This window comes from Quercus suber, unplaced genomic scaffold, assembly GCF_002906115.3.
Source record: "Quercus suber isolate HL8 unplaced genomic scaffold, Cork oak 2.0 scaffold_248, whole genome shotgun sequence".
Taxonomy (NCBI): Eukaryota; Viridiplantae; Streptophyta; class Magnoliopsida; order Fagales; family Fagaceae; genus Quercus; species Quercus suber.
The window spans coordinates 739,879-753,501 of NW_027069704.1; the positions used below are offsets into that span (position 1 = coordinate 739,879).

Sequence of the window (13,623 nt, forward strand, 5' to 3'; positions counted from 1 at the left end):
TTGGTGTCTTGTTTTAATGATAAAAAACTATCAGCAGCAGCAGATGTCATAGGCTGAGACTCGATCAGGAGATAATTAAGGGTTAGTAGAGAACATAATAATTGTCCTTTCTTGGGTTGCATTTTCGAACTTGATTTTGTACTTAGAATTTGAAAAATACAGTCAAACAAGACGCATGGTCAAGGACTTTTCCAACATTACACCCAACACGCTTCTGTCGAGAGAAATACCAATATCAAACGGGTATGAGTTGGGATTACCATAGTGTAATTATTTTTATTATAAAAATTCAGCTAACACATTATTTAAAAATGTCATTTCGTTGCTCTGTTAGTGTCAGACAAAAAAAAAATTAGCGGAATTGGATAAAGAAACTAATTAATTGCGCTCGTTATTAAAATTTTAAAGACTAAAACACTTATTTAAAACATGAGAGACTTAAGGCTCGTTTGGTAGAGGAGTTTGTATAATATTGTTTAGGTGTTTTTGATATATGTGTGGGTAAAAAGGTGTGTTAAAATGCCTCTAAAGTTGTTTAAAATGTGAAATGTGTGTTAGAACTTGCTTACTAAACAAGGCCTTAAACAGGATCCTGTGCATTGTATCCGATAGGATGCTGCCATGTGTCCTAAAATTGTCATATGTCAGCATCCAATCAGGTCCAGGACTCACTCGATTCAACCCTCCCTCCTTTAAAATAATTTACCCCCTTCAAGTTTTATAAACGAAAATATTAAAACACTTGGGTCGGTATCCTCAATTACTAATTTAATATCGATAATCTTAGCCGCCATGTCTGTAATGTTTCTTTCGCATGACCTGTGATGAGAATCTATGCATTCGTAAGCCAGATGATGTCCTCCATACGAACTTCTAAATGCTGACAGTGAAACCAAAAAAAAAATCGAATTCAAAGATGGAGGCTCGTTTGCGAAACTTCACATCACAAAATTGCTTTTTTTAAGGCAAGAGGACGAAAACTGGGTTGCGTGGAGGGTTCCTATTGTAATAAGCGTGGTTCCCCTGATGTGTAAAATTTTGTTTCATTGTAATTTGGAAACTACTTGGAAAGGAATGCATGAGAGAAACCTAAACATAAAAAAATAAGAAAGACCAAAAAAAGAAGAGAAAAGAAAATAAAAGAAATTCTATTTCTTACTCACCAAGAAATAACACCTAGCAGTACAATTGAATTTCTATATATAACGTAGCTCGGAGTTGTTCTTTCATCAGCAAACGTTTTCTTCTAACAACTCTCATAAAAGGTTTCAGAAGAGAAAAATGATGATGATGGGGGAAACATGGTCTCAACTAGGCTCACTAATTGCGACCGCAATGTTTCTTTGGGCCATGTTCGACAATTATTTCCCTCACCATCTTCGTAGCCTAATCCTAAGTCATACTAAGAAACTGACTAGTTTCGTGTACCCTTATATCCAAATTAAGTTCCCTGAATTCACTGGCGAGCATCTTAAGCGTAGTGAAGCCTATGCTGCCATTGAGACATACCTCAGTAGCAAGTCCTCCAGCGAAGCTAGAAGTCTTAAAGCAGAAGTTGTCAAAGACAGCAGTCAACCTGTACAACTGAGCATGGACGAGAACGAAGAAGTTACAGATGAATTTGAAGGCATGAAGGTTTGGTGGGGTGTAAAGAAAATCCCCCCAAGAACACAGTCATTTTCTTTCTACCCAGCGATGGACGAGAAGAGGTATTACAAGCTCACTTTCCATAAATCTCACCGAGAAACTCTGTGTGGGAAATACATCAATCATGTCCTGCAAGAAGGGAAAGCAATAACGGTGAGAAATCGACAAAGGAGGCTGTGCATCAACAATCCTAGTCAGAATTGGGGTGGCTACAGATCAACCAAATGGAGCCATGTCACTTTTGAGCACCCAGCAAGTTTTGACACTTTGGCCATGGACTCGAAGAAAAAGGAAGAAATCATCAATGACCTTATTAAGTTCAGTGAGGGAAAAGAGTATTATGCTAAGATTGGCAAGGCCTGGAAGCGTGGCTATCTTCTCTATGGTCCTCCCGGAACTGGTAAGTCTAGCATGATTGCAGCTATGGCTAACTACTTGAACTATGATATCTATGATCTTGAATTGACAACGGTTAAGGACAACACGGAGCTGAGGAGGCTTTTGATCGAGACAACAAGTAAGTCTATTATTGTGATTGAAGATATTGATTGCTCACTTGATCTTACGGGTCAACGAAAAAAGAAAAAGGAGCAAGAGAAGGATGAGGAAAAGGACCCCGCTAGTAAAATGGCCAAAGGAGAAGAAGAAAGTAGTAGTAAGGTCACTCTCTCTGGTTTGTTGAATTTTATAGATGGGCTCTGGTCAGCTTGTGGGGGAGAGAGGATCATTGTTTTCACCACTAATTATGTGGAAAAGCTTGATCCGGCTCTCATTAGGAGGGGACGTATGGACAAGCACATAGAAATGTCCTATTGTGGCTTTGAAGCATTCAAGGTTCTTGCCAAGAATTATTTGGATATTGACTCACATGAATTGTTTTCGACCATTGACCATTTGTTGGACGAAAACGATATGACTCCTGCTGATGTTGCTGAGAATTTGATGCCTAAGTCACAGAATGAAGATGCTGAGACTTGTTTAAAGAAATTGATTGAAGCTATTAAGACGGCCAAAGAGGAAGCAACAAAGAAGGCTAAGGAAGAGGCACAGTTAAAGGCAGAGAAAGAAGAGAAAGAGAAGCAAGAAGCTACTCAAGAAGATGTGAAAGTTGATGAGTCTTTAGCTAAAGATGTGAAAGAGAATGGAGTTGATGTTGTGAAAGATGACAAGACATTGGGTAATGAGGTGAGAGAAAATGGAGTCACCGCCTGAAGTAAACTAGGATACAATTATGACTGAATTTGTTCTTGTGTGCTCAGCATTATGTATATTAAAAGCCATCATATGCTATATTGATGCTTGAAGAATGTGAAAAGATGTGTAATCGTGCTATATATGGTGGTTAGAACTATTAGTCTGCTAGGCTGCAGTGAGTAGATCTTTGTATGTTTTTAGTTTGTTTAATAAGAACTACTCTGTTCCTATAAGATTCAATAAGAACTACTCTGTTCCGATAAGATATGAATCAAGTGGGACTTATCACCTTTACCATACTGTTCATGCTTTTTTATTATTTATTTATTTAACTATATAAAAAGACAGATGGGAGTCGAAGCAGCCCCATGTATTTGTAGATTGTAGTACTGTTCTAGGCTCCTTATTATTTTTTGAATATAGAAAATTAAAATACTGCCAACAACTATGGGCTTGGCCGACTTCAGCTGAGCAAAACTTAGCCAAGCTCTCAGCCCAAGTTCATTCTCTCGGGCAGAGACGGAGCCAGGTGGGCCCAAGGGGGCGGGGCACCCCTGGTCCAAAATATATATTTTTGATTATTCTATATTTAATTGTTGTAATCAGTCCCCTCCCCCCTCCCCTCCTCATGTAACTAGTCTAATCTAAATAGTAACTGTCAAACTTAAAAACTTAACAAAAATAATAATAATATTCACAATGGTTATTATATTTTAGCAAAAAAATTATTTTACCACTAAAGAACAAAAAAATCAAGTGTTATTAGAAATGTTAAAGCTAAATTTTTTACAACTACAGTAAACTAGTATAGATACCAATTGATTGTAGCAAGTTGTTAAAAATAAAATAAAATAAAATATTTCATTAAGATTATATCTCTTCCTTCAATTACTCTCTCTTCCATATTATTTTAATGAATTTTTTATATTATTTTAAATAAAGTGATAAAAAATAAAGATAAAGTAGCTTTTTGAGATACAAAAAGCTAAAATTTTTAGCATCACCACTGTTAATACTCTAACTTAAAAAAAAAAAAAAAAAAAAAATCTTAGCTAGCCTAGTACAAATAAAAAAAAACCCCCAATCCATTTGGCCCATTTGGCATAGGCTTGATAACATAGGCTTGATATTGTCATGGCCATGGCCCATGGGTCATTGTCATTCTATTATACTCCTTATACCTTTTAGTGGCTACGGTACCCACCAAATCAGCAAATCTACACCACTGTTATATTAATAGGAACTGCTGATTTAAGTATAGTGTGAAACCTGTTACCAGTAAGCTAGGTCAGTATATAAAAGAGCAACGAAAAACAGTGGGTCTCTCTCAACTTCATATCCTCTCTCGTCTCGTGTGCCCCCTCTTTCTCCTTCCCTTAAAAAAACTCAGATTGCTTCTTCTTCTCCCATGTCCGTCAATTTCACTTCATCCCATCGGCGTCCTCATTTACTCACCGCTGAGGGTTTCTTGAAGGATCAAATTGTTTTGATTTTGTTTAAGGTAAGTATCAAACAAATCCCTAATTTCTCTGTCATTGTTTTGTTCCCCTTGAAAGAATTTTGGAATTTCGCTCTTAAATTTCATTTCACTGAAACACGTTGGCACACTTCTGCGCTGGTGAGGTACCAATTTTTTTCTTTCTTATAAGTGGCACAGAAAGTATTTGTTGAAATGCTTCTTAGGGATTCAGTTTTTCCAGAACTTCTTGTTGTGGCTTTGTGTTCTGCTCATTAGGGGGTGTGGGTTCTTGTTAGTGTGGTGTTGAAATTTTATTTTATTTTATTTTTATTTTTTATTTTATTGGTAAGTAGAGGAAAAAGGCAACACCTTTGTATTTAAGGTGCAAGGGTTTTTATAAAGAAATAATTTTTTTTTTCTTTTATGTCCTAAGGAGGACACGGGTATAGAGATGGTATTTCCTTGTTTCTATTTCATTTCTATTCTATGTGATGTACATGTAAGCTGTAATTCTGTAGCTGTTACAGCATCTTGGAATCAAATTTTGATTTTTGTTCTGAGTGTTTTCTAGTTTTAAAGTTTAAAAGCTTTTGTGTTACATTTTGGCTAGTACAGAATTGGGTTTTTTTGTACTTTTTCCTGCTATTTGTCTTGTTTTGAGAATAGCATCTCAAGTTGTTTCTGGTGTCTGTGCTAATAAAATTTTCTGATTTATCAAAAAAGAATTTTTAAAGAGATTGTAGATGAAAATAACGAAAATTTCTGTAATTTTATATTGACATATTGAATCAGTCAATAGCATTTTCGGATGGCTAACTAGGGTAAAACGGACTGCTACTTTTGATGCCAGCGCTTACTTAATGACAAGGTTTTCTTTATGACTGTCTTACTAGGTAAATTGAGTTGTATCATCTTCATTTCTTCATATCAACATATGCTTATTTTTTTTCTAGAAAATTTGTTCATATGAAATAAAGAGAGCAGGATTCCTGGGCAAATGCTGTTGAGAACATTTCTAATGCCATTAGTTATGTTTAGTGCTTAGTCCAGAGAGTTGATACATAAATAAATTATAGAACTTGAAAGATACATACTAAATTTTCTTTTCTTTTCATTTAGTACTCTAAGTTCAAAGCACTGGATGGATGATTTTTGTTTTAATTTTAATTAGGCAAGATAACGAAGAATAAAATAGAAAATTTACAGGAAAATTAAGAGCAATTCTTAACTAGTAAGTTTTTCTTACAAATTTTTTTTCTTAACTAGTAAGGGATTCTCTTTTGTTTTTGTTTTTGTTTTTTTTTTTTTCTTTTTTACAAGATTATTGTTTGTCTTTGTTTTATGCCCAGAAGCCACTTGTTTATTTCATTAAGTCATTCATGTAATTATGCTATTTATTATTTTTTAACCTGCTAGTGGACATGTTGATTATTAGCTCTGCACATTCCCTTTATTTAAATTTGTATTGTTGAGTTTTCAAAAAAATTATTTGTAAAAACAAAGTAACATTGTTTTGTAGAAGTTTGTGCACTTGTTGCGAAGCTCTCAATTCCTGATTTTAGTTTAACCTTGGAGTGTGTATAATCTTAGCATTGATCTATATACATTAGATACATAAATATATTTTATTTTAATACTAATTTTGGGAATGCATAGGAGATATTTGTGAAATTTTTTATTACAAACTTTGAAGTGACGTTAAGCTATTTTTTATGCATGTTGTGTAGTCTTGAGGGTAATTTGTTAGATTGAGATATGCACTAGGATGTTCTTTAAATTGGCTAATTCCCTTCACTTCCCACTCATAGAAAATAAGGATCCAATTCAGGGGAGGGATGTATTAGTTTTTAAATTTCTTTTATGTGAGGGATGTATTAATTTTTGAAATTATTTTTATGTGAGGGATGTATTATAATGTTGTTGCTTGCCTTTTTTAGTAGCATGTCCTATGGTGTTCAAAAACACACTTTTTTTGACATATGGAACTTCTCCGAGTGCTTATTTGACAGTAAGCTTTGCGTAGCTTACTACATTAAAGTTTATGGCTATAAACATTCTATGTTGAACATTGCACTCTATCTTGTTTAACAGAATTTTATGAAGTGTATTTAATGCAAGAGCATAACTAAAAGTTATTTCAATATTTCATTTTAGATTTTCAGTGGATAATTTCAGATTGTAACGTAGTTATTTGTTTAGTTTGGATTGGTATTTGAGTTTGGTTAGGTTTAGTTGTTCATCATTATCCTTTGTTTAGGATTATCGGATTGGTATTTGAAATTGTTTAGGATTATCATATTAGTATTTGAAATTGTTTAGGAGAGTTTATCCTTATCATTGTGATTCTTGGAAGCTACATATAAAGCTCCAGATGATTTCTTTTGCACACACAGACTATAATTATTATTATTGAGATTATTTGCGGAGATTGCATTGTATTTGTTTGGTAGTGAATCCAAACACCTTAGGTGGGAAGCCTAAGGTCTAAGGTAGGACTAATCTAGGTGGGAAGCCTAAGTTGTCCTACATCAACTTGGTATTAGAGCCCAACCCGATCACCCTTCCAGCAACCCAAAATCATGTCTGACAACCCACACCTACGCCCACCAACAAAAAAGAAATCAACCGCTAGATATGCCATTACTCAAATTCTTACCCCATGAGATTTGCAAACCAGAGCAACCCCAATTCTTCATCCCATGAGATCTGCAAACCAGAGCAAGAACCAATCTGTACCATATACCCCCTTTGGCCACACAAATTCTTCGTCCCAAAACCAACAGAGAAACCCACTACTCCCTCCAAGCCTATGACCCCAATCCGTGCCCGACTCTAGGACCACCACCAGATCAAAAATAGAAGAGCTTGAAAGCCAACAAGTAGCTGCTAATGTCACTACTGGAATCACACTGCCGATATCCAACAACGCCGTCATGTTGTCAGCACTGCTCCCACCATGCCACTTCACACTTCACGGGTTCCATCATTGCGGTTTGACTTGCGAGCTCCGATCTCCACCATCAAGCATCACCGTCAATGAACGCCGATGAGCTCATGCCGCCTCCCAGCTGATGACTTCAGCGACACTTCGTGATTGCTTCGCAGCTTCTTTTCTCTTTTAGTTTCCTCTGTTTCTAGCTTCTTTAGTTTTGGTGTTTTAATGTTTGATGTGCTACTATTTGGTAGATTTTAGTTTTATATTCTAGTTCTTTCTTTATTGTATTTCAAAAATAAAAAAATAAAAAGAAGCCAAAGGTAGAAAAGTTCTAGCAGACACTAGAGTTCACTTACAAGTCACGCTCATCAAGCCCCACATAATGATCAGTACAGAGCACCAGCCAAAGCCTAGATTACCAAGCCCATGTTCATTTCAGATTGTTGAAAGTCTATTCCAATGAATCATGGTAGTCTTAGAAGCATCGATATTTGATGGACGTCCAAATCCATGGACCCTTATCAATTGGCTAGATGAGATGGATCAATTCTTTGATCAAATATGTCTGCCAGATGCTAATAAGGTTAGGTTTGCCAGGTTGAAATTAAGAAGTAGAGCTAGAGACTTTTGATGTAGTATCGAGAATCATTGCAAAGGAAGGAGCAAGCCTACCATAACTGATTGGAATGAAATGAAACAAATACTTAGAGAGAAATATGTTCCCCAATGCAATCAAGAGAATTATCAACCTCAATCCTTTCATGGGAATTTTCTACACCACAAAGATAGTATTCAACAAAAAAACACTCCATCCTTCGAACTCACCGCCATAGCTTAAGACTTAAGAAAAATAATAAAGGCTTTGCTAGACTCTTCTACTTAGAAAAAGGATGCTCAGGTTCCACCAAAGATGAATGTTGAAATAGAGGTACAAGTGCCAATAGATGATGTTTCAGCATTCATGCAGCAAGAAGAACCTATTATAGAGTCTATACAAGAAGAGAAGTTTCAACAAGTGTGCGAAGATTTAAAGGGTGCACTTGATGTGGAGGTCGATTCTGATGAAAGTGCTACTTAGCCCTTCATGATCCATGAGGCTGATGAACATCTACAAGTTGATGAAGTCCAAAAGGTTGATACTATGGTTCAAGATAAAATTGTGTTTGTTCGACACATTGACTTTGTGTTTCCAGGGGAGTTCTATGGTGTTGTGGAATTGAAGGTTATTCTACTCTCAGTGCTTCCTAGGGTGATTTCTAATTTGAAGGAAGTACTAAGCACCAAAGTCTTAATTCTTCATCACTACAAAACTCGAGGTCGAGTTTTCTTAAACCAAGGGAGTATAATGCAAGAGTATAACCAAAAGTTATTTCAATATTTCATTTTAGATTTTTAGTGGATAATTTCAGATTGTAACGTAGTTATTTGTTTAGTTTGGATTGATATTTGAGTTTGGTTAGGATTAGTTGTTCATCATCCTTTGTTTAGGATTATCGGATTAGTATTTGAAATTGTGTAGGATTTGTTTAGGAGAGTTTATTCTTATCATTGTGATTCTTGGAAGCTATATATAAAGCCCCAGATGATTTCTTTTGTATACATAGACTATGATGATTATTATTAAGATTATTTGCAAAAATTGCATTGTGTTTGTTTGGTGAACACCTTAGGTGGGAAGCCTAAGGTCTACGGTAGGACTAATCTAGGTGAGAAGCCTAGGTTGTCCTACATCAGTATTGTAAGAGTAACCTTGGCTAATTTAATTCTTACTCTTTCTAAGCACCTATGACTAAAGGTATGTATTAGATAGCTCATATTGCTATTAAAACAATACAGGTCGGACCTGTCAGGTCCTCTATATTAGATAGCTCATATTGCTATTTAAACAATATAGGTCCTCTTTATTTGTTACGAGAATCACAATGCTAAAGGGTTGCTCTCTGACTCTCTATATTAGTTAGTTTTTGACTCTTTGTAATTGAAATTTTATTTATCTTTATATATATATATATATTTTTTTTTTTTTTTCCTTCTTGTTGTCCAAAAAATTGAATTGTTTTTAGGTATTGGGAACCTTATTACTTTGCATCAGTAGGATTTGGGAATGGTGAAATTAGATGATGAGTTGAGATTGAAGGAGAAATATATAGGAGCTGAGAGCTTGAAAAAATACCGTGTTGATTATGTTCTGCACTAAAAGGAAGCTTTTTTAGTATTCAATTGATTTCAAGTTTATACTTCCATTACAACATTTTTTTTTTGGTCATTTTATTACTAGTAAAAAGAGCAGTGTGCATGAAATTGTCAAATAGTAAGCAATTTGGCACAAGTTAAGGTTGGAGAAAGAGCTTAGTTTCCATTACATGTTTCTTTCCTTATAATTTATAGGTGTCAATGTGTCATCCTTTGTTTCTCTTAGATCGTTATGAAGAATTTGCTTTATAGTTCTAAATTTTGATAAGAGAGTTTTACCAATGATATCATGTATATTTTATGCCAAAGTCTCCAATCCCATTGAAGATGGAATATTATAGATTTATGGGCTTGTATCAATTATCTTTGTAATTAATAGAGAGATGATGAACTCCACCAGGGGTTTTTTTTAGTAGCATTAGTTGGTGCAACTTTGTAGTACAATGTTTTTTAAGAAATAGAGCATATATTGATAAAATTTGAATATAAATTTTAAAAATTATTTGAAGGTGTTTGAAACTAATACATTAAACAAATATCAATTTTTCCTTTGGCATCAAAGTTTAAACTTCAAAGAATGAGAAGAGAGAAGTTTACGTTAAGATGGTTTCCTTCCCTTTATAGTGCTGAAATACCTATCCTCTCTCTTATTTGGTTTGCAGGTTGTAATGCACTTCTCTCATCTTGTTTATGAGAATCCCCATATGGGATCTTGACGCTAGAACTTTCCTTTTAGTAATTGTAATTGAACTATTTTATTATGATTCATAATGTTGTTATCACCTCCTTGATATTTTCCCCCTTTAGTTTTGATTTGGTAATACCATTCTATGAAATAAAGCAAGGACAATCCATTGGGAGTTAATGCATTGAAGTGGTGCTAAAGGGCTCGGTTTTTGTCATATTGCAAACAAGAAGATAAGCAGTGCTTATGGTCATATTGGGTCTGGATAGAGGAATTGCAAATGATGAAAGACCTGTAATTGAACTAACAGCTTGTGCAAACCATGATTAAAGCTGGGATGGAAATGATGAATATTGTAAATACTATTGTAGTTTCATAGCATCCATCAAGCTAATAGATTTTTTAATCTATTTGCTTAATTACTATAATTAAGTTCATAGCATCATTTTTTAGTAAGTAGAGATACTTTAAATCAATTCTTTAAAAAAAATTTATTTTCTCTTCTCCCAAGTTGATATCTTCTTTGTCTGATTCTCTGTCTTTCTTTCTATCTCACTTTGGTCTGTGGGTGGGGGTAGTAGCTTTTGACTGATTCGCATATTTAATATAAGTTACCAGAACTATGTCTTTTGATAAATAAAAAATATATACAATAAGCTACCAGAAACTATGGAAAACCAAATAGACATATGATGTATGCAATCTTAGCTATACGATGTATGTAAATTATGTAATTGACCTAAATATATTAGTTTACACATCTAAATGATGCATGCATAAATGACATTTAAATCATGGATTTAATATCCTTAGGAAGCTAAGATGATAAATTCTATAGCCTGGGAATATATGATCATGGAAAGCAACAAGTGATGCAATAATAAAAATTAAAAAAAGGTAAGACTAGGGAAAATTTTGTCTAAGACTATCAAATTATAGACACTGTTGCTTATTAGACATTGGTATTTTTATTTGGAATGTTGCTATCATCCAATATGACGCCTTCATGATACCAATGTGACTAAGGAACAATTTGTTTCATTGAAAAATATGATGCTATCCTCGCAATCATTAAAAAAAAAAAAAAAAACAAACAAACAAACAAAATATCACTCTAACATAAACCAAATATATTGATTTTGATGCATTATGGTAATTTCCAAAGTTTGTAAGTGTTTTACTCATTTTGAAAGTTTCTAGGATGTATAATTCATTTGTGGTGTTTTAGTGCTGTTTTGTTCATTTTAAAGTGCTTCCTTATATTAATTTTGGAAGTTTAAAAATCTATTTTAGTCATTTTCAAATTTTAATGTTTTATAGATGTTTCAGTTATTTTGAGGTTTCATGGATATTTAGGTACTTTTCAAATTTTTGTGGGGAATTTCAGTTGTTTCTATATGATATGTTAATGAGGCTATTTTAGTCATTCTTGATATTTTGAAACTCATAGGAGATCATTGTCATGAGTTTTACTAAAATTGAAGAACAACAATAATTTGAACCACCTATTCCAAAGAGTTACTTGGAGAGGTCGCAAAGCATCTTAAGCTGCTCGTTAATAATTTTTTTTACCATATTGTTAGTCATGTTAGTCTCCATTAGTTTTTTCAGATAATTCATCATCTTTTAAATTTCAATAAGTATACAACAAAAGAAAAATTTATAAGTTCCACCGAGACTTTTAGGGGGAAAAGCAAGTAGAGTGGTTATATAAAATTTTGGGTAAATTTCACAAACCTACCCTGAGGTTTGTGATAATACCAATTAGGTCCAAAACATTCTAAAATCTACCGATTTAGTCCTCAAAAGACAACTTTGTCCCTAACCTTTTTTTTTTTTTTTCCCCTTTCTCTCTCGTCTCTGTTCCTTTTCCCCTCTCTTAAACTCTTTTCTCTAAGTTCTCTCTCAGATCTCTCTCTCTCTCTAAACCCAAACCAAAAAATACCCATTTCAAAAACCAATATTTTTCGTCTTTTTCTTGCTTGCCGGAGATCATGATTGACTGGTTGGTGGTAGGCTTAATGAGGTAGAAACTAATCTTCTTCGTCTTCTTGCTCACCAAAGATCATGATTGACTAGCTAGTTGCGTCAGAGAGAGATGGTGGCAAGCTTAGCGACGTTGGGTCTAGGAAATCATGCCATGGCTGAAGCATGGTGGTCAAGGATATGGTGGTCGACACTTTTGAGCACAAAATTGTAATTTTACAAAATGAAGATGGTTTTGGTCTTGCTTTGGATATGTCTCTAGGGTCATGTCAAGACTCAAGACTCAAGTTTCAAGGCTTGATCTTTGGGAGATGAAGAATTTTCTTCTGAGGTTCCTTCCAACTGTTGACCACCTTTATATTGTCAAATTTCTTTGCTTCCTAAGTCATATTTGGTTTGTTAGTACTTATTAGATGAAATTGCGATTTATATCATTTGAGAAAGTTTTGGTTATATCCTTTAAAGTTTGCTAGGCTGTGGATTTCGCCAATAGAGAGAGAGAGAGAGAGAGAGAGAGAGAGAGAGAGAGAGAGAGAGAGAGAGAGAGAACTCAGAAAAAATAGTTTAAGAGAGGAGGAAAGGAACAGTGACAAAAGGGAGAAAAGGTGAGAAGAGGAAAAAAAAAGTTATGAATAAAATTGTCTTTTGAGGACTAAATTGGTAGGCTTTAGAATGTTTTGGACATAATTGATATTATCACTGTAGGGTCGGTTTTTGTAGCCTAAGCCCAAAAGAGATTGGTTATAGGCCCAACGAACCCAGAACAATGAATTTGTAGAGAGTGGGTTGAAGGTTTAGGCGCTGACCGGCGTCTTAGAGGCCTGAACATCTTTTCCTTTTCTTGAAGAAATACTTGGAACAATTTACAACTAGGGGATGCTCCTCGGCCCATGGCCGAGGAGGCTTTTTCTTTTTTTTCCTTTTCCTCGCAAAAAGCCCCCCCTTACATTTTGCTTGTCCCTCTTATATATTACTCTCTTCCTCCTTTTGTTGATCGTTCATTGGCTTCTCCTCTGGCTGCCTGTTCCATCAGAGGTCGCATCCATACTCAAGTGGTTCACCCTGATCGATGTAGCCCTGCCTGGGGGTTGCATCCCCATTAATGCGGCTAGAAGGGTTAGGTGAACGTATTAAGTGTTGAGGTGACAACTTGCTCTAGGTCTGTCCCCCCTCCCCTACAATTATCCTTAGTACGCCGAGGACGAGGGGATCCTCAGCGTGGATCCAAAGAAGAGTTTGCTCCCCAACTTGGCCTTGGGTAGTCATCCTTCCTCGGATTGGGCCATTTGGGCCTGGTTTGGAGTGGGCTGAGGCTGCTCGGTTTCCTGGCCCCACAATCACAAACCTCATGGTAGGTTTGTGAAATTTACCCTAAAATTTTTATTGCCAATTTTGGTCTTGCAAATAAAGGTTTTAGGGGGTATTTTGGTCTTTTTTCTAAATTTCAAGGATCTTTTAGTCATTTTTAGGTTTTAAGAGTATTTTGGTTATTTTTTTAGGTTTTAAGACCATTTCGGTCATTTT

At 35.0% G+C, this 13,623-nt stretch overlaps 1 protein-coding gene and 1 long non-coding RNA gene across 2 annotated transcripts; both read left to right on the top strand.

Moving 5' to 3' along the window:
• The first annotated feature begins 1,187 nt into the window (after positions 1-1,187).
• On the top strand, positions 1,188-3,104 carry LOC112003685 (AAA-ATPase ASD, mitochondrial). The gene has a single exon (XM_024035887.2). It carries the CDS (start codon positions 1,282-1,284, stop codon positions 2,857-2,859), a length of 1,578 nt encoding a protein of 525 aa, XP_023891655.1. The 5' UTR covers positions 1,188-1,281; the 3' UTR covers positions 2,860-3,104.
• Positions 3,105-4,018: 914 nt separating this feature from the next.
• On the top strand, positions 4,019-10,623 carry LOC112003684 (uncharacterized). Its single transcript, XR_002882011.2, has 2 exons — positions 4,019-4,342; positions 10,091-10,623. It is a non-coding gene; the product is annotated as an uncharacterized LOC112003684 (long non-coding RNA).
• Positions 10,624-13,623: the final 3,000 nt, after the last annotated feature.